Raw genomic sequence first — 25427 nt, 5'->3', positions numbered from 1 at the left:
TTTGTAGACAATTGCTCTCCATTGTTTGGAAGTGCATTGAATTGATGCTTGCATTGTGTACATGGTCAGCCATGGTAGGGCTGTCTGACCAAGTAAACAAACATGAAGTAGACATGGCCTTGGTCAAGGTGAACTTGTTGACCACATGGTTCCTTCATGTCAGGGATTTTGCAACTTGCAAGCTTCAAGTTCATAACAAGTATGGTCAATGTCATTCACGATTCAAGTGCCGATTGATTTTGATGAAGTACATTTGCATTCATCATGTAGAACATTATTCCAATCTGGAAAAATAACACAAGTGATTAAGTGTATTTTTAAACTTTAAAAAAAAAAAAAAAAAATTTTTAGTTTTATTTTGTTTGTTGGGTGTTAATTTGTTCAGATACATGTAAGCGATTTGAGTTTGTGACTTTGTGACTGTGTTGCCACGGGACACAAGTTGCATGTTTACAAGCCTACCCGGTATACACTGTATCTTGATTTAAAGCCCCACTGTCCTACGTGTAGCTACTTGCTCCCTCTATATAGAAAACTTCCCCAATCAGTGCCTGTTGGTCCCCAATGATCATCTTTTTCATATGTTAGTTGAGAGTTGAGTTAATGAGATAGCCATCTGTCAGTGACCTCGCTGTGTGGTCTAATCCCTTCTGGCCGAGTAGTATTGATGGTCTTTAAAGGTACAGTTTTTTTTTTTATCAAGTAATTTCATTGTCTTCTTGACTTTGTCATGAGGTACAACATGTATGATGTGGTAATGTACCAAAATATGTATGTAGATCAGGCGCCCCCACTCCGAGAACGGACGGACCCCATGGTGTTGCCAAAATGTCCTTTTCGTAACAAAAGAAAAAGGTCGACCTGTATTGACTTTACACACCGGACTTTTGCTGAAAAGGGGGGGTGCTGAAAAAGGCTCGTATACAAAAGAAAAAGGTTGAGCCGTATTGACTTTACACACTGGACTTTTGCTGAAAAGGGGGGGTCGGTTGGAACACACATATGCGTACCCTAAATAACACTGAGTGGGGGGGGGGGGGGGGCCAGGATGTAGATACTGTAGTTACAATGTACCAATATGCAAATATGATTTAGATTATAAGTTATCCGATTTTGCTCAAACTTTTGATTGGTTTGTCTGATTTTTCTGCTTCTATTGAAAGTGACTTATTATTTTAGGAGTGGACAAGCATTAACATTTATGCTATATTTGGTTTTGCCAGGGATATGCCCCTAGTACATGTACAGTGTATACCCTTCTCTCCTGGATCCGCTCATGTGTAGAGATACATGTAGAAGGAATAGCCCTTATTAAAGAGAAGGTTGAGTTCTGGGAAGAGGTGAAAAATAATTGTGAGCATTACTCATTCTTATTATGCAAGTGTGGAAGAACATCAGTTAAGACATGTTCCCTGAAAAGCATGGCTCTTTAAATGCCTTCACATTCTAAATATGCATGTAACATCGTAAAAATCGGGGGGGGGGGGGGGGGCGGCTTTTTACGCCACGTGTTCGTGTAGTCCCATATATCTTTCTTTACCAACTTTACCAAGACTTGGCCAAATTTCTTATCATTTTGAAGATTCCAGAACCTTGCAATACACACAAATTCTTATATGCTAGATGATCAACCTTTTCTGGTCGGTTTCACACCGTTTCTTTCACAATGCAATCGCATGACCAGAACTCAACTTAATATTTAAGGCTTTAACTTGTTGAAGATATGTACATGTTCAAGGAAATTTATACAAAACCTTGTATAAAGAAAGGTTGTATTATAAAGAATCATTGTATAGGAAAGGGGCATACAGACTGGCAATCAAATTTGTACGAAGAAACTAGTTTACATTACAGCCGGTCAATCATCATTTCATGCTCACGATAAACCCTGCCCTTATCACATAGACGATGAATTCTGCTAGTCTGAACCTTGGGTTAGTGCATGATTCTGATCCTAAGATATTATTTTGCAGGACTTAAGTCCTTGAATTCCAGTGACATGAATGACTCAGTCAAAAAGATGAGCTCAAGATTTAGTTGACTTTTGACAGCTGTACAATTTCTTGAAACCTATTTAGATGTGTACGTTGTACATGTATTTGTGTGAGGCCTGCTAGATGCATACACTGTATGTCTCTGCACTCTGCAGTAAGATACATCGAACTTCCTGTAAGCCAACTTACGTACATATATTTGTCGCATACAGGTACATGTACATGTACAAAAGAGAATAATAATAGTCAGGTACTAATAAATGCAAGCGCATATTGGATCTTGCTACATCATACATGTATGTGTACACTGTCACCCCTCCCCCCCCCCCCCCCCCAAATACTCAAACATGAATATCTGCAACTGTGTGTTAACTGTAATAAAATAAAGCCTCATTGTCTGTCTTTGGGCAGGTCCAAGCTATTTGGATTGTGACGTTCGGGACATTCAGAGACTTTAAACAAGAAATAACAACAGATGAAATTATTTATATGGCTATCTTTTGGTATGAGTCTGTGGCTATTATGGGCTAGTTCATTTGTGGAAAGTTTTAGTTCTGACCAATTTTTTAATTGATTACATTAAAAGTTAATTTACCTACAAATTTATTTCTCTGTAATGTTGTCCCATATACTGTATCTTAATGCCCAATGGCTGATGCAAGAATATGTACTTAAGAATGTCATTTGACTTTGAAACTTTTGATTTTTTTTCTTTCTGTAACAGGGATTAGGGAATATGCATTTGGATAACAGTGTCAAGCATTGTCTACCCCCTAACAAGACAAGGGGGTGATGCCAAGATGGTCATCAAGTTTTCAAGTGACCTACAGTTTTGTACTGATAGGCTTCACCATAGGCTCCAATGTATACTGATACATGTACATGTACCTTCTACAGTATATAGATTATAGGCCTTTACTTTTGCACACATCTTCTGTGTTGGAAAAAACCCTAGAATTAAAAGCAGTTGTTTTAGATCCACATGTCCATTTAGTTTATGTTCAGAAATAATCTTGACTCATTGTTCATTCTAGTGATAATTCGCACACCTGTACCTCAGACAATCAAACAAAAAGTGGATAAACAATGGTCATTGTGTACAAAGTCCCAAATCCAGCATTTTCTAGATTTATGTAAATGAATGATTCATTGGTACAGGTCGGGCAAAGTTCACTCTGCAGCTCTGTAACACAGAAATGTCTCAAAGTCTGTTAAGTTGCAGCTGGAAGGAAGGGGAAATTGAGAGATAGTGTTTTTCCTGTCACAGAGAAAGAGTGCACAAGGGGGTAAAACTCATCTACGTTGAAAGTGATGAAGGTGGGGGTATGGGAACTTAAAAAGTGCCATACCTCCCCCCCCCCCTCCCAATCCAATCCACTATCTTACTTACTTTCAATTAAAGCAGAAAATATTTGAGAAATAAAGGTAAAAGAGGATTTCAGGAAAATAAGACACATTTTAAACTTAAAGTTCTCATTTATTACTTTCAATGATACACAGATTTATGAAGATCACAGTCTATAATGTGGGAGAAATATTGCATCCTATTCCTATTTCAGCCTGGCTGATACTTGGTGGAATGATTTTGCATTACATAATACAGGCCAAAGTATGTTGATGAGCAGCCAAGTACTATCGACTATTGACAGCTGTCTCCCCCGAGGATGTCAATATTTTATGGACTTTGGATAATGGCAACCGATCTTGACCCTTCTCTAAATGCAGGGTCAATCGGGTTATAGAAAGCCTACATGATGTTCAATGTCTGTACATGTGTTTAGGTGTCCAAACATGTGTCAGACCATGGATCTACATGTACTCCTATCAGACCATGGTCAGACACTATTCTGGTGAGGGGTTGTCCTAAAGTTTGTTGAACTTTGGTCATTACAATCAATCATCATTAATCACTCACTAGTCTAGTATGACACTTACATGTGTATGGGAGCAGCGAGGATACCTGTACAAGGTGTTCCAAGAGGTGTGGGATTTCGTGATGCTGGTGTTGTGGGATCCTGAACTGTCATGACCATGGCAACCCTGAGCAACAAAGCAGTATAACTTTACAACATGCTTTGCAGGAAGTGACCATTGTCCCCATTGGGAAAAGATGGAAGTGGGGAGTTGGAGTGGTTTAAAGTGACTCTGTAACATTGCCTCAGATTCTGAAACAAAATCCTGGATTTAGCTCATGCTGCAATCATAATTATAAATCTTTAGGTCAGTCAGGAATACCATGACTTTTACAAGCCGCTCACCAGTCTGGTTATCAAGATATTTATGATTGGAAATCAACATTTCATTTTTCGTTTTCCCAACGGTTTTTAATAGACTACAGGCTACAGTCTATTGGGGGAAATGAGTATGGTAAAACCGGTCACTCAAAGATTTTTACTTTTTTGAGGCACTTAATGATCATTTTGAAACACAATTTTTTTAGGGCTTCAATATTACACCATATCACAGACACCGATAACACGTAGGGCCATGCATCTCAGATTTAACATTGTTAAATGATGCCTTTAAAGGAATTAATCTTGGGTTTGTTATTTGGTCTGCATGCAAAATGTCCTCTCAATATTTTTTGGCATGTTCCACTCCTTAGTCGTAAATTAACATATCAAAATAGTACACATCCATAAAATCTAAACACATAAATATGTCCCTCACTCCCACACAGTCATTGTTTAACATTAAGTAAACAATGCTATAAGAACAATACTTTATAACCTCCCAAACAAATTTGTCAAAATTAAAAATGCCTCTGATAATCATATGATACAGTACTACTCATACATTTACTATTGTGAAATTATGTGAATATATTACCTCAAATGTTAAATGACTTGCAGTGTACATATTTTATCAGATAGACTTTGTTATTTTTTCACTAGTTTGCAAATGTTTGTTTTGTGATAAGTTTTAACTTGGAGATAAGATTGGTTTACAATCCTCTTTCTTAAAAGTGTCCTGGGAAAATAAGGGATGTTTACCAAATCCTCATTACAGGTACATGTACATGTACATTACAGTATATCAGTCAGACAGTTAGAAATGGAAGCACGTAAGTGATTCATTTGTTTGATGTTCAATGTTCATGCATTCTTTGTGGTATGGACGGTAAGAAAATTGGAAAGAGCGAACAAAAATGATCCTGGTGATTTCATTACACTGAAAGGCAACCAACTTTTTAAAGAAAGCACAGGAGTAGGGTTGGCTTGTAAACTAATGCTGATCTAAATCACTCATTTGAATAATGATTACTTTTGAAGTATAAACAAAAGTAAATGATTTCAGTTGTGAAACGTTCTCCAAGCAAAATACATGTTACTGGTCAAATTAGAATACAATTTGATTTACAAAGACATCACATATACATGTACATGTACATGTACATTAATTACTATTTTGTTTTTTATCAGTTTAGCTTTGACTGATCATTGATTGATTGAATCAGATAACAATATGAAAATTATGTTGACCCTACCGAGTGTGCCATGGTATAAATATTTATACATGTAGCTGTCATAAAACTAGAGGAATCATTTTCAAAGGTGTCATTCTTGCTTCCCATTCCATTTTATTTTGATTTTGTTGAAGAACTTGTATTTTCAAAAGTTGAACAGTACCTTAAAAATTTATATTTACATTTAAAGAACATGCATGAAGTACACTGTACTGCATTTAATGTATTCTGAACTACATCATTTTGATGCTGTAGTCGACATACATACATGTATATGGTAATGTCATTGTTTTCAGAACTACATGTACACGTAGACTGTATACATGTATGTGTGTCTGAAAGTAAAGGGAAGTGGGAGTTGAACATGTAAACAACGGAACTGCTTTATTTTCATTTGCTTTAGAGTTTAGAATTGTGATTCACTTTTTAAGCTCTTGAGGAAATAGTAATATTGTATGACAGGATGAGAGCTAGCTCTACATAATAAAAAGATATCAGAAAATTCAGTCAGTTGCATGCACATGCTTTATCATGCATGCAGGTACATCATTTCTGCACTTTTGGTACTAGAGTGTACACTGTAGAATGCTTAAAAGATTAGCGCCCCCCCCCCTCCCTAATGTTGTTAAATAATGCATCCTTTGTAGGGAGCCAGAAGGATGTTAACTTGTATTGCTTAATGCAATTAACACCCTTCATAATTTTGAATGTCAACTGTTAATAATGATGATCATAATAATGACGATACTTCTACTACATTTTACAAATTAGTACATGTGTACATTTTACTCAAGTATAAACAAAAGAAGCAGACCTTTTCATAACTTCTCTGTTTACAAAGGCTAAGTAACAAAGAAAGTTTAATGACCTCGCCTCGATCCTAGCTGGCAGAAGGTTTAGAATGAAAATTTAAGCAAGATCTTGTGTTATTGAACAGCGATGGTAACTTGTAATGCGAAGACTGTAGAAGAAGGTGTCCGATCTTGAGAACAGAAAGAGCCATGTTATGGACGATTTGTGGTGTGGAAAGGTTGGTTCTGGAAGAAACTGGTGGAAGTGGTAAAGAGAAGTGGATTGAGATGTATGTGACATGTTTTGAAAAGGAAAGATGATGAACCTGTGAAAAGAACATCGGATCTGGAAGTGGATGGCATAAGAGGGAAAGGAATACCAAAGATTTCATGGAAAGATATAGTGAAGAAAGGGAGCAGTAAGGTTGGTCTCAATGAGGAGAATGCTGGAGACAAGAAGAAGTGGAGGGAGAGAGTTTCATCATGGGGCAAGAGTCAGTAACACCTCATTTATATTAAGTATGGGTGATTATGATGTTGTATTCTATAGTAGTTATTTTGACTTTGTAGGCCTGTAGCCCTGTATGTATCCCTCAGGTTTATTCACTTAAGTGCGTATAAAGCAATCTCATTTATGATACCACTTAAATTCTGATATAATGCCATATTTTCTTTTAATCATTTATTTTTACTTTATCAGATTATATCAATTATATTTCATTCTATCTGCCACAGATCTGGAAGTAAGCCAGGAGGGTAAGATCCAGAGCCAGAAGGACATCAAGAGGTGTACGGAACAGATCCAGGACCTGGTTTTGGCCCGCCTCAATGCCTGCGTTGTAGAGAAGCTGATAGGATCTGTGGAGCTGCTGAGAGAGAGTTTTCTAGGAACCCTTCAGAGATGTCTAGCAAGCTTAGAGAAGATAGATGGGGATCTGGAGACTTCTACCACTGTGGCACTCAGACAGGTATGCTTTGGACTGGAGATAATTCAAATGAAGGCAATTCCCTGAAATGTATCCCATACCTGAATGATACAAGTGACAAGCCCCTTTTCCCTTTTTTATAAATTCAGAAATGAAAAGGTTCTTACCGTTGGCAGCGAGCATATCAGTAGGATGAACAGAGACTAATGATTTTCATTATTTCCTCCCAGTAGTTATGCAGATCTTTTTTCTTATTTCAATTCTTTGACACATGATGAAGATAAATATGATAAATACTGATGTTCTACATGATGGATGGGAGGAAAACTATCCATACATATTTTGGAACAAACTTGAGACTATTCACCTTGTTTTACAGTTAGAAGCTGTTTTAAGTTTTTATTCTCAGGGATCCTATGCACAAGGCCTCCATTTCGGGATCCATGTGTTTTAACTGCATTCAATTTCTAAAAATCGTGAACTATTTTCCACAAAAAAAGCAATCTGAATCTCTTTTTTTTAAAACCTTCCAGTTCTAAACTGCTTTTATATTTTTCATATTCTAATGTAACCAGTTCATGGAAAAAAGTATCAAAAATTTTTTCAGGAAGGATGCAGGGAACTGAGGGAAGGGAGGAAGGAACCTAGAGGAAATGTCACTAACAAATTAGTAGATTTAAAGTTACTTTTAAAAACAAATGGCCACGTACATGTACACTGTAGTCACAGCATAGCAGCAAATAGAAAATAACTAAGCTGTTTACTATAAATACTGTCCTTTTTATCAACTGTGTAAGCACCAGCCACTTGACCAACCATCCTGCTCATATACAACTGTAGGAAGAGGTTATTTAAATAATAATAATAATAGTGAACATTTATAATGCGCCATGTCTGTCAAAATGACACTCCTGGCGCAGTTGTGTGGAAGTTGTATAATTGTGGGCAAGAATTCAAGAAAGAAAGTAAAATACACATAAGTTACAGTTTAACATACTTCAGGACATAATTTGCAATAATACAATAATACAATACAAAGCATATTACAGTAAATCAAGTTATATAAGGGTAGTACAATGTAAGACATAATTAATTAAACAAACTAATATGTTGAGAACAGAAACGTTTTTAACAAAGACTTAAACTGTGAGTATGGTATATCTCTCTTTTTAGATGAAATTATATACCTGTATTGACACAATAATAGAATTTATAATGATCAACTTGATAAAGTATATGACGCTGTAGGATGAATGTGATTTCTTTCAGATCTTGAATGCAGCGTATCAGGTTGAAGTGAGTGTGCGCACCAGCTCTTCCGTTGTGAGGATCATATGGGAACGCATGAAGGAGGTGAGTTCATCAAGATGAAAATAAACGGGGGAGGGTAGTATACTCCAAGAAAGATCTTGATTAGATGGGTTTGGGGGCATACTACAGTTCCCATGCTCTATAATACATGGTGTGACAAGCAGCTGGTGTGTACTACGGAATGGATCGTTCATTCACATGTAGACAAAATACAGATAGTGAGATATGAACTTGGGGTCAATGGGGTCAAACTCTAAAAAATATTCCTCACCTAGAGGTCAATGGAATGATTTCTGCTATAGACATAATAGTGGGGTCGGTGGGGTGATGTCAGACGAAGACTGTACAGAAAATTGATAAAATTGAAACATTTTGTTTAATGTGTATTTTGTTGCCATGGAGGATGTTAAAAGAGACTGAAAACAGCTAAAATTAAATTGGAACATAACCCCAGCCTTCCATGCACCATTAGAAACAAAGAGCAAGAACTTTGCAGTGCACTAAGATTTCATTAGATGATCAAGTTCAAGATTCTATTTATTTACAGAAACCAGTGTAGAGATAATATAATTATCAAGTTCACATAACACATACAAAGGACAACAGCAACAACGACAAAAAAACACTTAACTGTTCAGACAGGTACATGTACATGCATATGAACATAATAGAATAAAAGATACCAAACATATCTCACACTATTTTGCTGAGCAATTTTTTTTTACATGTAGGCCTGTATAGCTTAGTGTCTATTGCATTCTTTTAAAACAAATCTCCCAGCTTATGTTGCTTAGTGGCATTTCAATTTTTCATTTTATAAGATACTGCAAAATGGCTTTTGATCCTTACATCCTATACACATGATATTATAATTTTTTGTTAATGGCTAAAAAGTACCTTTAACTGCAACTTGAATGTTATACCATGGAATTCCTGCTGCTATATGTATATACACATCTGTTTTATTTGTCAATCATTGAACCATCCCAATATCAGCTGAAAAGCTTTTTAAACCCCCACATAAGCTCTTAATAAAGGGAAAACCTTGTATTTTAATGTTTCAATTGAGGATTATTTGGCTTCATGTAGATAATCTGTAAATATAGATTCTAATCCCAAAACAGAATTATGGTGTTTGTGTTATTTGTCTTTCATCTGGCACTTTGGTCTGTTTGCATTTTTCCCTCTTGATTGTGTAGTGGATTGTAATAAACATGGGGAATATTGGATAGTCAAGCAAATAATTATTCTCTTAACTAGAGGGTCAAGATTTCTTTTGATATGAAAAGTAGAGAAATATTTATTAGCAATATAGGAATGAAGCAAATTATGTCTAGCCTCTTAGTTGCAACAAATTAAAGACTTATACTAATTAATATAAAAAAGAAAGTTTTTTTAAAAAATAAAGACATGTACAGTGTATGCCTATACCAATACAAAATTACAGTTCTCTCTTTAATTGTTCAGACTCCAGAGTTTTGTATGTGATAATTCACCACAGAAGCAGTTACTTTCCATGTATCAGTTTTGTACTTCACTTGAAATACACTTATAGATCTTCGATGCTAAAGATAACTCCATGTAATATTTACTTCAAGAGTGTATTGTCCTATAGATGTGCCTGGGAACTTTTCTTTATGAAACCACATGTTTGCTTACTCTGTGTGTATAGAGAGGAATTATTCATCCAATATATTCAGATCTTAATACTAGTCAGAGTTGACATATTAAGTTTGCTTTGTACATACCTTATCTTGGATAAACAGATCAAATTCCCTTCAGGGACTAGACTCAATAGGGCTTGCTATCGAGGGTGCACCAAAGTTATAAAAACTTTATATTGCAACTGCTGTGGTTGGGGGGGGGGGGGGGTTCTTTTTTTATCTTTTTCATTCATTCAAATTTTCTCTTTCTAATAACAACACAAATAAAACCTGTACTGTAATTTATCTAGAAATGCTATTAAAGTTGATATGTTACATCTATACAATAGAGTGTGTCTTATAATCATTTGTACATGGTACATGCAGATGCAGATGTAGAATGTGAATATAGTGTGTAAAAGGGTATAACATACATGTACACACATGTTGTTATACCCTTTGGTTGTGAATTTAGGGTTTGATTGTGATACATACCGATAAATTTAATTCTGTCAATCAAGCATACTCTTGAGTCAAAGATTGTGTGGACTTTGAACAAAACAAGACTGATGAGCTGATTGAGTGCTCTATGTACATGTTTCTCATCATCATGTGTCATACATTATCTTTTTACTTTCTTTTTTAATTGATTGAAGGGATAGGTATAGGTGAAAGTTTTATGATGCAACACATTTTAACATGACAGTCATGTGCATTGACTTAAGTAATGTCATCCAGTTTATGCAATACATGTAAAGTCTATGTGAAAGAGAAAGTTTGGTTCTGATGAGGAAGATGCTTTAATATGAAAAGGCTTGTTTCAGCCATTGATGGTTTGGTACATGTTGTGTTGATGAAATTGATTTAGCTTTCATTTGGTCTATTCAATTCTATTCAATTCTATTCAATAAGGTTTTATTCAAAATGACGTTCTTGTAGCCGAAGCTGAATTGCATGGTCATTTAAAAGGTAAAAATACAGCATTATATAAAAGGATAAATATACTAGATACATTCATATTTATAATAGGCATTATTATTAAACATCATAACAAATATACAACATTCATGAAAGTTACTTTATTTTTATGAGTAATAATCATTTAACATGCGATCAAAACAGAGAATAGGGCTATTCTTAAATTGCTTGGTTTTACGATTAAATTGAGAATATTTCTGAACATTTTGTATATTAAAATTAACAATTTTTTGACTTGGTAGCCAATCACGATCTTCGAAAGAATCTTGCTATCCTCTTGAGGCATTTCCCATAGAGAGAAAAAAAAATTGATGAACGAGGTTGCTAGACCCTGATGATATCAAAGACTGCCTTCCTTCCTTCACACATGAAGCAATGAAATGCTTCAAAATTTGCTGGAGCAAAAGAACTTTTCTTTATCTCTATCAGACTTTCACTGCTTTGAAAGAAGAAAATGTTTTGCAGGAATCATTGGGAAATAGTTGGGTAGCTTGATTTTGTTCTATTTTGTGGAAGTTTGAAATGAGGATGTCTTTAACATGTCATCAAATGTACTTTTGCAATGTAGCAAATTGAACAGTTAAAGTTCTCGACATGTGCTAAAAATGTACATATTCTTCACAAGTTTTATATCACAAGACTTGCAGGAAAAGAAAAACAGTCTTTTGGAAGTTGAGTATTTGATAGTCATTGCCACTAGTAAGTAAATAGCAGGTAGCTAGATTCTTTATTTGGAAGTTGGTAATGAGAATGAAATCCTTGATAGAGATTACTCTCAATGGACCTTTGATTAGCGAGAGAAACTAACAAAGGTTGTAACCTTGTAACCTGCTAGTTTAATTGACGTCACTTTGTTCATGGTCTGCTTTGTGTTGGTTCAGAAATGCTAGGAGTTTAGAAGCCAGATAAAAGCCTTAATCTGTCAACATACAGGGTGTACACACATCTTAAGTTAAATTCCTCTTTATTGTGTTTGTTTGTATTTGCTTTTCATATTTAAAAAAAATAATTTAGTACTAAAGATGCTCATTCATTTGTCAAGATGGTATAGACTTTGATCAAGTCACCCTTAGTATGTCTACATGTACATGAAGTACAGTCACACCTGGTTAGAACCTCTCTTCCTCATGGGGGGGGGGGGGGGAGGGGGATACCTGGCCCCTACTTCCAAATATAAGCGACGGGGTACAACTGGCAATGCTCACCCTTTTTAACATTCATTTGGCATAAAGGCTTCACTTATTTTCAGTACTTTGGGGAAATGTGTCCCCATTTTACAAATCCTGGCCCTTGTGTTGACCCCAATTAAGATTTGGACATTTGGGTAGGGTGGTACCAAATTGCATTAAGGATATGTGTTTGCTCATTAGCCCTGATGTCTTATCAGATCTGAAGTAATATTTCCAGACTTAAGCGTTAGCATGTGAAGTCACGTCTCACGTGACACAATGAATTATTGCATGCATTGCCCACTTTATACCAGACATCCAGTATACCAGATAAAGCATGCTTTTAAACATTTCTGTAGAAACTGACCGATTTAACTCCGGGGTTACTTTCAGGGTCTATTCCGGATAGGGAAAATGTTAGTTTCCTGATTTGTAGAAACGTGCTGGATGATGACATGTACATGTAGATACTGTCAGTAATATACATAACCCATTCCAAAAAAAAAGTAGACTTTCCAAAAAAGTCTAAAAAAATGGACCGTTTCATGCAATTTCAGATGGTCTAAAATAATACTTTTTCACTCAAATAGAACCAAATTTCTTGGGTTACAGAAAATAATGGTCCTTACCTTTGTCGTTATAGAACAATGTTCTTGCAAGTATCCATCAAAGGTTCGTCGATTGCCACACTTTGATCTGTACAAGGTTTGTCGATTGCCACACTTTATTCTTACCAACGTTCGTCGATCGCCACACTTTACTTTGACCAAGGTTCGTCGATTGCCACACCTTGATCTGTCCAAGGTTTGTCGATCGCCACACTTTACTTTGACCAAGGTTCGTCGATTGCCACACCTTGATCTGTCCAAGGTTTTTCGATCGCCACACTTTACTTTGACCAAGGTTCGTCGATCGCCACACTTTACTCTTTCCAAGGTTTGTCGATCGCCGCACTTTACTCTTTCCAAGGCTCGTCGGTCGCCACACTTTACTCTTTCCAAGGCTCGTTGATCGCCACACTTTACTCTTTCCAAAGTTTGTCAATCGCCACACCTTGATCTGTCCAAGGCTAGTCGATCGCCACACTCTTTCCAAGGTTTGTCGATCGCCGCACTTTACTCTTTTCAAGGCTCGTCGGTCGCCACACTTTACTCTTTTCAAGGTTCGTCAATCGCCACACTTTTCTTTGATCAAGGTTCGTCGATCGCCACACTTTATTATTACCAAGGTTCGTCGATCGCCACACTTTATTATTACCAACGTTTGTCGTTTGCCACACTTTACTCTTTCCAAGGTTTGTCGATTGCCCCACCTTGATCTGTCCAAGGTTTGTCGATTGCCACACCTTGATCTGTCCAAGGTTTGTCGATTGCCACACTTTATTCTTACCAACGTTCATCGATTGCCACACTTTACTCTTCCCAATTTTCGTTGATCGCCACACCATACTCTTACTAAGGTTCGTCGATCGCCACACTTTGCTCTTTCCAATGTTTGTCGATCGCCACACCATACTCTTACTAAAGTTCGTCGATTGCCACACTTTACTCTTTCAAAGGTTCGTCGATCTCCACGCCACATTGTTACCAAGGTTCGTCGATCGCCACACTTTACTCTTTCAGAGGTATGCAATTGCCACACCTTGATCTGTCCAAGGTTTGTTGAATGTGACACTTATCTCATACAGAACAATGTATATCAATCATAATCAAATCTTTGAAACAACAAAGTAGTTTTTATTCAGTATATATATATATATATATATATGATATTCACTTTATTATTACTCTTACAAGTGCTGGTAATCAACTGCAGTCCATGTTCCCCTGTTCAGGACATTTTGGGAACCACTCATAAATGGGTTAATGTAACATGGGTTTAAGAAAGTGAAAAATGCTTGTTATTACAGAGTGAAAGATCTGTATTACTATTTGAATTAAATGAATACATATGGAAGACTTATGTTTTTCAAAATATTATCATAGGAACATGAATATTCTAGTTATAGAAATATTTGAAAAATTCAAAGATCATTTCAGTAATGCAGATATTTAAACATTATCTATATATGAAAAAAATAGAAGGAAAACAAAATTGTCATTGTTACACTCATTACAAATTACATTGAAACAACTTTTAAACTAGCTCTGATAACAATGGTTTATGTATAAACAGGGAGCCCCCCCCCAAAAAAAAACAACAACAACAACAACAACAACAATGCAATGGGGAACTTTCCAAAATAAAGTAACAAAATGATTGTGTCCACCGGATAGAATGTCCGTTCAGATGAGAAACGATACCAAGAACAGTAATTTTGGACGAGTAGTTTTTGTTGTAAGACGTCTTAAGTAAGACCATGTCAGGTTCCCACTTTTGCCATTTTTACCAAGTCACTTCCTTATAAATCGCAGTTCCTGTCATCATATCATCGAGCAACTATGCCCATCATTGGCACACAGCTGAATGCACACTAATAATGGCATACGTATTGCTCATTGTTCGACGCTAAGGCGCATTGACTTGGTAAAAATTGACAAAAAAGGGAACCTGACATGGTGTCACTCTAAGAGATGCAAAACTACACTACCAAAAGGACTATTCTTGGTATCGTTTTCATTGGAAAGGGCACCCTATCTGTTGGACATATTAATTCTGTTGAAAAATCAACTGGTTACATCACAAATCCATCTGTTCATTAATTTCTCTCTACTCCCTAAATCATCAATGTGTAGCATTGAAAAGATATGCCTTTACACTGATTACATTAAAGGGGTGGTATAGTTTTGGCAAGGCCGAGCTTTAGTATCCAAAAAATGCACAATAACATTACAAACAAATAAGTACAACACCACCATGCTCGAAAGGTAAAGAAAAAGTGACTTAGTAAAAGGCCCATCATTATTTTTAAAAAAGCCATTCAAACAAAAGAGGATGCTCTCTAAAAAGCAGTGGTTTCAACCATTTTTCATACAAAATTATGCATTTGATGTCTGTCATTAAAATTGTAGACATTTTCAAGTCTTACACTAAGTTTTTCATTATCTCACAAAATAAAGCCTAATTTGCTTATTTGCATACATACAGAGTGTCTCTGGCTTAATTTTCTTCTTTTGATCCAAGGAATATGTAAATTCCAATAGCTTGGTAAAAACACCATTGTAATAGATATTCCATTTCCATTAAAGGGATCCGGTAACTTTGTTTTAGATTCTGAAACAAAATCCTGGAGTTAGCTCATGCTGCAATGATAATTATAAACCTTTAGGTGAATCAGGAACCCCATGAATTTTACAAGCCGATCGCCTGTCTGATTATTAAGATATTTATGATTGGAAAATCACACTACAGTCTATTGGGGAAAACAAGTTTGGTAAAACCGGTCACAGATTTTTAAAAACTTTTTTGAGGCACTTCTTGATCATTTTGAAGCGCGATTTTTTTTAGGGCTTCAATATTACACAATGTCACAGACACTGATAACACGTAGGGCCGTGCATCTCAGATTTAACATTGTTAAACGATGCCTATGATACATTTGAATAAATTATGCAAATTAGGCCTAATTTGCATATAAACAGAGCTTAACAAAACAAATCTTTTGATCCAAAAAAGAATGTTCTCTTTTAAATGTGTCAATAAAGACACCATTGTAATGGAATATCATATTACAATGAATAAATTTGCATAAATTATGGAAGTTAGACCTAATTTGCATAGATACAGAGTTTGGATGAATTTTTTTTTTTTTGATCCAAGGAATATGTGTCCTTAGTAATCATCGTACCTCAAAATGCAACAAGCCTACTATAATTCACACATTTTGGCTCATAGCACATATATCTGGCCACTTTATGTGGGTTTGAGGAAAGGGAGTCACATATGAAATTCACTATTCATTTGTTTAGCAATTTCTACTTTGTCCTTCATAAGAGGGTGTGTGAAAGATTCATCCTTTTCATGCACGTACTGTACACGAAGGGTGCAAATGATAAACTGATTCTCCACGTCCTGAACATCTGTCTTGGAAAGCCTCCGCCCTTTCAGAAATCGGACAGAGGCAATACCATTTACATTGTCCAGGTGCAAAACTTGTCCAATGGGGGGGGGGGGGGAATCTGCTGCCTGAATAAAACACAGCCACCCAGTCTCCTTGGACAACAGTTTTTCCATTCCACAGGTGAAGCTGCAATGGAAAAAACATTTGAATTATTGGTTAGTAATTTTATATAAACAGTTCAAAGTACATGTCAAGAATGATATGCAAAATGAGATTATTCTACAAACCAAGACAATAACAATTTCTTTTTCTTTCTTTCTGATGCAAGCAGGATTGGTGCTGGGCGCATCATCATACTTTTTGTTGAACTGATTCATGAATAATTCCTATTTGGCCTGATAGTCTTCAACTTCAAACTTTTTGTACCTTTTTGGTTTCGATCATGCCGTTACACTACATACAAGGTCATTTGCAAAATTACAATCATAACAATGGAGCACATACATCTTTAAATCATTTATAACACATATACTAGGCTATTGTACATTATAGATGTTAAACACAAATATTCATGCTGAAATATGTCATGCATTAATAATAATCTATATACTTTAATTGCATTGAGTGAGCAACTATCAATACCTTAGAAGAAATATTCTCACCTTATCTATGCAGTTATCAAGGCCCAGGAAAGAAATGATGAACGAATGGTGATTATCCAGAATGATGTATCCTTCTTAAATTGTAGTCCAAGTTTAGGTGCACACCAATTCCTTTATATAGTGTTATGTAATGGTAGTACAAGTCTACACCCCTCGGTAATAATATGTAATATCACTCAGTATATGCCCCAATACAGATAAGACCCACCCTGCGAAATACCAGACCTCCTTCCAAGACATTTGTTTAATAACTTATTCTAGCCAAATAAACCCCAAATTGTATACACTCGATAAGAGCCCCAAACCTCCAAAACAAAAGAGTTCCTGTCTTTCTCCCAATAACCAGAACCCCCTTTGTTTCATAAGACCCTTTCCCAGAACAGATTACATGTGTTAGCTAAATGACTGTGAGAGCAGGGCTTGTAATAAAGTCTCACCTCCCTGGTGAGAGGGAACTTGTTTTTGTTCCTTTGACACAATAACCTACCCTCATATCCATTTTGTATCCTTCTGTATAAATTATGACATGTTCTGGCTTTGTAGAGAGGAGTTTAGTTTTGATCTCCATTTGATCAAGACCCTCTTTCTAGCTAGCTCTCTCTTCATCTTGTATTTTACAATGTGGAAGTTCATAATGAGGTGACCGATTCGAGTCTCCAAAGTTTGGAGATAATAAATACTCTTAATATAGTCTATCCTTACTTCTTCATATTTATTGATGTACCTCTCCTACCGCCAATAACATAACACACCGATCCCAACACAACAATAGGCCTACATAGACTTCCATGGAGATATTGGGATGTATTTCATAGTAAAGAGACCATTTCTTTTAGACTAAAGCTTAATTTTTGATGGGCCAGAGAGTGTGTTTGTTCGGTGATAACACAACTTGACAAAAAGGCATCTTAATTATTATTGCGCATGTTTTTTTTTGCTATAGCAGGCTGCATGGATCAGTCCTAAATTTTGAATCAGTGCATGGCTGCTGCTACAGAGTTTCAGCCATACTTTCAACCATGTAAAATACCTACAAGCATGTACAGTATCCAACCTCGATCTTCATCGCTTCTGAGCATATTTTCCGCTTCATGTTAACTTTGGGGTAATGCATGGATTTTGAGGCCTTGAGCTCAAATTTTAATTAGGATTTCATGACTATACTTGATATTTCTGATTTGCTTGCTTCTGCATATATCATGTATTTTATTTATAAAAAAGTTTCAATTACTGTAAATGTACATTCACAGTCTGCAGGTTTTTATTTCAAATTGATACATAACAATTTTGTTTTATTTAGATTTAGAAAAGCTGTAATTCTATTCTTTGGAAGAGCATATAATTTCATTCATGAATTGATTTCAAATGGTAGGTGGAAGAGTGTGCTCAAAACTAACATTTCCTAAATTCCTTGACCTCTATTTATCAAACCATAGACTTACATGTTATAAGTCTATGAACAAACAAACCTACAGAAGCAAAAGTTCCCTCCTCAAAACATGGATTTATTATTGTATAACTCCATATCCTTGACAATTAACATAACAAAGTTTATCTGTCATGACGAAAACTCGTCGTTTAAAATTGAAACCCCCATTTGACTTGTACTAGAGCTGAGATTGTCATAAGCCCTAAGTAAACACTATAGCGCTGTAATCCACCCCCACCGAGACCTTGATGAGGTGATAGCGAGAGAGAGATAAGCATAATACAAGGGGAAAGGAAGGGAGAAGGGAGAAAGACACATGCAGGGGTTGCTGCCAGAGTTAAAATTGTTGTTATATTGCCAATTATGGGTCATTTTGCTTCGTTTGAACTTTCATTTTGGTCTTCATCTAAATTATTAGTGACTTTGGGACATGAAAATATCTTAAAACAAGTAAAATACTTATTTCCTACTTCTCATTTCCTTTCAGGCAGACCCCAGTAAGAGTTTGTTTACACTAGTATTACGTAAGATGATGAAGAGTCCCACTGCAATCCAATATCTTAAGCTCTCACTTAGAGCCTCAAGGCTCTGTCCAAGTTTTTAAGGAGAGAATCGAAAGTGGGGTAGTGGTATTGAGACAGACATTGACTGTTAGGAAAATATCTACATTATGTGGTAAGCCAAAATTCAGCGAGATGCACCCCCGAAAAAAATGGTTATTTAACGTGTATATCCGACTCTTCAAATGTTTTTTTTTTTGCAAGTTTTTTGGGGTGTTTTTTTCAAATTTTGAAACTTCACTCACTATTTATTGAATAGTACATTATAATGTCTATAGTTATGGCTCAATATTCATGACGAATTCAATGTCATTATATGAATCCTGAGCATAGCAGAAAGATGAGAACTGTGCCATGTTTTTGCTTATTACGTATTCATGAGGAGCAAAAACGTGCATACGACTTGAATAAATACGGGCGATTTGGCGAGCGCTGCGGTCTGACTGGGTAGTGAGACCCCATCAGATTTCCATTGATGCCTGTGTAATAGTAGTAGCTCTCTCAAAGTTTTAACGAGAGAAACAAAACTGGGGTAGTGCTATCCCACCAGATTACATTGACTGCTGTGCTATAGTGGTGGGGTACAACGAGAGCTTTTCGTAATGTCATAATGCCCCTGCCACAAGTTTTACATACATCCACTCACTCGCACGCGCTCCCACACACTTACACACACACACACACACGCACACGCACACAGAGCAAATGCAAACACCATAATCGTACTCCCAAACCAACACAGTGCATCAACCTACATTGCCAACTCATTGCAGATGAGGTGATGTACTTCTGGCCAATGATATATCGTGCAGGGAGGTGGATAGTGGAAGTATTTTCTGTAGAGCATGTAGTAAGCAGAAAGTCTACATTATAGGCCTTCTGACAGGAGTCATTCACTGCATTGAAAAACTATAAAAACTTAATCTCTGTGAATATCAATCAATCATATCATGATTGAAAATAATCATTATATTGTCAGATATAACAAGTCTAAGACTCTAACATGGCTACAGCAGCAGGGATTAATCATATTCATGATCTGTCTATCGATGACATGGATTTTCATTCAGGCAGTATTTATGAGTGAGTTACTACAAGATTTATTGCAACTAAGTCTGCATGATGTAGACCTAGCAGAAGCACCAGTATGTATTGCTGCCAGTACTCCCAAGAAAAAGCAAAAATTTGCTCCCTCGACTTCACTCAGTCAGGACGATTTGTCTATTGATGGTATGGATATATCACAATTGAGTCTTGATGATGTATCTTCTGAAAATCATCAAGTTGGCGCTAGAAAACAACATGGCGATCTCTTCACTCATCATGTGGATGAATATTCATTCAATGAATCAGACACTGCTCATCATCAAGAATTTGTGCAACCACCATTGTGTAACATCGGAAACACCCTTCTTGTGATTACAAAAAATTATTTGATTTGAAAGGCCTGATTTGTGATTTGACTTGTGTTAAAACTTATAATAACTTATTTCAAAACAATTTATTCACTCTAGATACCCTTAAATATGGATTATCATCATTTAATTGGGTTTCTTTGCTTTGGACATTGCGGAAAATTGGTTTTAACCATAAAATAGTATTGTAATAATGTATTGCAAATTTTTTGTTTTGGTGGGTAGCTGCCATGTGATGTTAACAAAATGTTAGGATAGATATGTCCTGCAGTTCATATATTTTCTACTACTTTAAATTCAAAGTTGTTTCGGAAGTTACAAAATTGTTTACAGAAAATTTGAGACAACTTTTTCAAATTTTGAGTATTTTTCGCATATTAGCGCTACTATAATTAAATTATATTTTCCTTCAATATAATCACTTGGAGTAACTAATAAGCTCATTCAAACCATATACAATCTCATTAATTTATTGTTCTAGTGGGTTAAATGAGGGTCTACATTGTTTACGGAAAATGTAACGTCCGAAGCACTATTTTCAATTGCTCTGTTCCATTAAAATACAGGAGTTGAATCAGATTACTGTTATTTTTCTTTAAGATCCACCCATGCTCATTAATCATCAATAGAAAGAAGAAAACAAATTGTTTGTTGCTATATATTTTTTTCAGCTCAAACCAAAATGGTATGTCAATTTTGTTACAAAATTCTGTAAACAAATTTGCTGCTCAGGGATACCTCATGCATATAAAGCAACATTTTTTTTTATTAAGCTATGGCCTATGGGAGGTCAATCTAGGTCCATGCTACAAGAAAAAGTTGTAACTGATGTCTAATTCTTTATCTTTGAAAAGTTTCAGGCTCTCAAAGGGCCATTTAGCTATTTTGTCATAGTTTTAAAAAAACAACAGTACCATGCATATACACAAGGAGAGTATCTTTTTAGGGGGGAGGTAATGGGGTCAATGCCTGATAGTGATAGTCTTGTATTTCAGGCAGTGATAGTGTTATCAGTGTTAATATCTCACAAAAACCTCTTTTTAAAAGAGGAAGCATTAACAAAGAAAATGGCGGCTGGTTTTGTGTAGAGCCCTCTATACCAAAACTGAACTATCCCTTGAAGAGAATACATGTAGTTTCTAAACTAAAATATACATTATAATCTTGTGCAGCCACTCACTTGGCATTCGTGCCTCTTGTATATAGTGACAAAGATGTTCAAAGACAACCTTGAACATTGATCTCAAAAGCTCTCAATATTGTGATTGTTTATAGACATACCATGCAAAAAGCTGTACCAATTTTATTGAGATTTCAGAGTCTTGATGGGAATGGTTTCCAAAACTTGGCCTATCGGCATATAATGCATGTGTTCGTTTATGATATTTAATAAGTTCACAGTGTCGATATGCATTGAATAGTCATAAATTGTCTGAATGAAATATACTGCATAGCATAATTCCTATAGGTTTGGGTAATTCTAATTATAGGCATTATTGTGCATGTAGGTAAATGTATAAAACAAAGTGGTTGTAGTTTGTTATAGTCTGTTATTCCACACGCGATGAATTGTATGCAATTGTTTTGTACCTAAATAATGATTCTTTCATGTCATTCACAAATTACATTTCCACACGACAAATATTTTGCAATTTGTCATACCCATGATATGTTAAAAATGGGCTGGAAGTTATAACCAGTATGTAGCCTTCATTGATCTTGAATTAAAGCATCTTCAATATTTATAATGTCAATTGTATTGACTTTGAATACATACAGTATTTCTGTTCACATATTATTTATACATTTACAATGATTCTTAATAGCCATTGACAGTGCTGTAATGAGCAAACAATTTTGGGGGTCAGAAGAAAGTCTTCATCCATTCATCACCAGGTATAGCATAATGGCAAGATTGGCAGGGTTGCAAACTTAGAGCTTGAGACTTTGTGAGGGAGTGAAGCAACTGAGCTGGGGGTTGGGGGTTGGGGGGGGGGTGGGTGAGGGCAGGGTCCGAGGATGTTTGAGCGGTGTCTCCCTCTCCCACGATAGGGAGATTTTGCATTTTCTTCTTAATAATGTGCAATCTGGTCCATACCGGTCCTACAATTCAGTTATATGTGGTTAAGTGCATAATGATTTTACCGATTGTGATCAAGTTAAACTTTTGTCATGAAGAAAACATAATTATACCAAAATATGCACGCCAAGAATTAATGTTCATGCCCATTTAAAGCATAACACCACATATACTTATGAACATAAACAAGATATACCAGATGCAGACAAGACCGATTCCCGAGGGAGCATAGAGACCAAGTGACAGGAGGTGTGTTTGGAGGGGAGGGGAAAGAGTGTCTGCCCCTGCACAGTAAATGAGCTTTTGCAATTCTGTTGCACACCTGGGAAGGAAATTTGGCTTGAAATGAAGTAGAATCTGAGTTATAGAGTCTAAAAAAATACTCCTTTTTTTCAAACACTGGTATCAAATTAAGACATGTTTTATTATTATGGGGGGGGGGACACTTTTTTTCTTGACAAACCTTCGTAAGAGTAAAGTATGGTGAATGAGGAACCTTGATAAGAGTGAAGTGTGGCAATCGACGAACCTTAGTTATAGTCAAGTGTGGCAATCGACGAACCTTAGTTATAGTCAAGTGTGGCGATCGACAAGCCTTGGTCAAAGTAGAGTGCGGCGACCGACAAACCTTGGTCAGAGTAGAGTGTGGCGATCGACGAACCTTAGTAATAGTCAAGTGAGGCGATCGACAAACCTTGGAAAGATCAAGGTGTGGCAATCGACGAACCTTGGACAGAGTAAAGGGTGGCGATCGACGAATCTTGGTAATAATAAAGTGTGGCGATCGACAAACCTTGGACAGTTCAAGGTGTGGCAATCGACGAAACTTGGTAAGAGTAAAGTGTGGCGATCGACGAACCTTGGTAAGAGTAGAGTGTGGCTATCGACGAACCTTGGTCAGAATAAAGTGTGGCGATCGACAAACCTTGGACAGATCAAGGTGTGGCAATCGACGAACCTTGGTCAAAGTATAAAGTGAGGCGATCGACAAACCTTGGTAAGAATAAAGTGTGGCAATCGACAAACCTTGTACAGATCAAAGTGTGGCAATCAACGAACCTTGGTCAAAGTAAAGTGTGGCGATCGACAAACCTTGGACAGATCAAGGTGTGGCAATCGACGAACCTTGGTCAAAGTAAAGTGCGGCGATCGACGAACGTTGGTAAGAATAAAGTGTGGCAATCGACGAACCTTGTACAGATCAAAGTGTGGCAATCGACGAACCTTGGTCAAAGTAAAGTGCGGCGATCGACGAACGTTGGTAAGAATAAAGTGTGGCAATCGACGAACCTTGTACAGATCAAAGTGTGGCAATCGACGAACCTTGGTCAAAGTAAAGTGTGGCGATCGACAAACCTTGGACAGATCAAGGTGTGGCAATCGACGAACCTTGGTCAAAGTAAAGTGCGGCGATCGACGAACGTTGGTAAGAATAAAGTGTGGCAATCGACAAACCTTGTACAGATCAAAGTGTGGCAATCGACGAACCTTTGATGGATACTTGCAAGAACAATATTCTATAACGACAAAGGTAAGGACCATTATTTTCTGTAACCCAAGAAATTTGGTTCTATTTGAGTGAAAAAGTATTATTTTAGACCATCTGAAATTGCATGAAACGGTCCATTTTTTTAGACTTTTTTGGAAAGTCTACTTTTTTTTTGGAATGGGTTACATGTAGTTCATATCTTCATTGTGATAATGACCATGTCCTGCTGTTTTCTTCTCTCTCTCTCTCTCTCTCTCTCTGCATTCCAGTTCTTCCAATCGATCAAGCCATTTAAGACACCCACCAGGGTGGACACAGAATGGAAGAGGAAGGTGGCACAGACCATGATCAACAATCTTGATGAGTCCAAGCTCGCTAAAAGCATCTGCTCTCAGGTAAACACTTATTGGAGCCACTAAGGCATTAACGCTTATACTTTCACACATAATTAACTCTTTTGTGGCTCCAAACAGATGATATATCCCATTTTACAAACACATGCTCCTCTTACATGCTGATGTACAGTCAAACCTGTCTATTAAGGCCACCAAATGGAAACACAAAAAGTGGCCACTGTAGACAGGTGGTCTTTCTAGACAGGTTCTTCAACACACATTTCTTTCTGAGGGAGGTTATATAGTGACTACTGTAGACGGTTGGCCCTTATAAGGAGGTGGTCATTGAGACAGGTTTGCCTGTATGCGCACTACAATGATGCACATTAAATAAGCAATAAAAGTTGTGTCTTTACAAATGTGAAAAAGCTGCATAACAGAAGCATGGATTTTACAAGCACCTATTTACAAGCCCTGCATCGAGTGGGATATCAAGTGCCCTTTGATCATAGGTGTGTAGACCAAACATGTGTTCTCTAGCTGTTTATAAACCCTGAAATTCCAGGAAGATGCCGCTATTTTGTACACATGATAGCAGCACTAAAATGAATGTTTGGGTTTTTCTTTTTATGAGGTTCCAGTCATAAATTCCTAGTAATTCTTGTACGGAGGTTTATGAAAGAGGTAATAGGTACTGGGGAGTGTTTCACAAAGACTAAGATCGACTTTAAGTTAGACTTAACTGTGGCAGGCCGTTCATGCCACTGTTTGCTCTCACCATTATAATCTCAAGATAAATATTTATTCCTTCAATGATAAACTATCAAAAAATGTAAATTCTGTAGATATGTGACCATGTTTTGTACTTCCCTTGAGAGACCAATGCCAGTAAATGGTGAGAGAAAATAGTGGCATGAACAGCCTGCCATAGTTAAGTCCAACCTAAAGTCAATCTTAGTCTTTGTGAAACACCCCCCAGGTATTATAGATGGGATGGATTAGAGTGTGGGCGGCTCATTTGGCACATTTTGAAGGAATAGGAAGTAAGGGAATAACATCATGTGCTCTCACTTGAAGGAAAAACATTAAACAACAGCCATTATTGGACAATGAAAATATAATCCAATAAAACTGAAAACTTTTTATGAGAAGTACATGATGATGGAAGGTATCGTGTGG

General features: G+C 36.5%; 1 protein-coding gene and 1 long non-coding RNA gene across 2 annotated transcripts in view; one reads left to right on the top strand and one right to left on the bottom strand.

The window, feature by feature from the left end:
• LOC581730 (Dusty protein kinase-like protein) overlaps positions 1 to 25427 on the top strand; it is a 39652-nt gene that overhangs the window by 3830 nt on the left and 10395 nt on the right. The window contains 3 exon segments of the mRNA NM_001098450.1: positions 6987 to 7219; positions 8447 to 8530; positions 24183 to 24308. Of these exon segments, the coding sequence (NP_001091920.1) occupies positions 6987 to 7219; positions 8447 to 8530; positions 24183 to 24308 (443 nt within the window).
• On the bottom strand, positions 16017 to 17226 carry LOC115919142. The gene is made up of 2 exons (XR_004061714.1): positions 16941 to 17226; positions 16017 to 16464 (listed from the first exon to the last, which is right to left on the bottom strand). It is a non-coding gene; the product is annotated as an uncharacterized LOC115919142 (long non-coding RNA).

Source organism: Strongylocentrotus purpuratus, unplaced genomic scaffold, assembly GCF_000002235.5.
Source record: "Strongylocentrotus purpuratus isolate Spur 01 unplaced genomic scaffold, Spur_5.0 spur5_scaffold_6, whole genome shotgun sequence".
NCBI classification, from domain to species: domain Eukaryota; kingdom Metazoa; phylum Echinodermata; class Echinoidea; order Camarodonta; family Strongylocentrotidae; genus Strongylocentrotus; species Strongylocentrotus purpuratus.
This window is presented reverse-complemented; position numbering and strand designations above follow the sequence as displayed.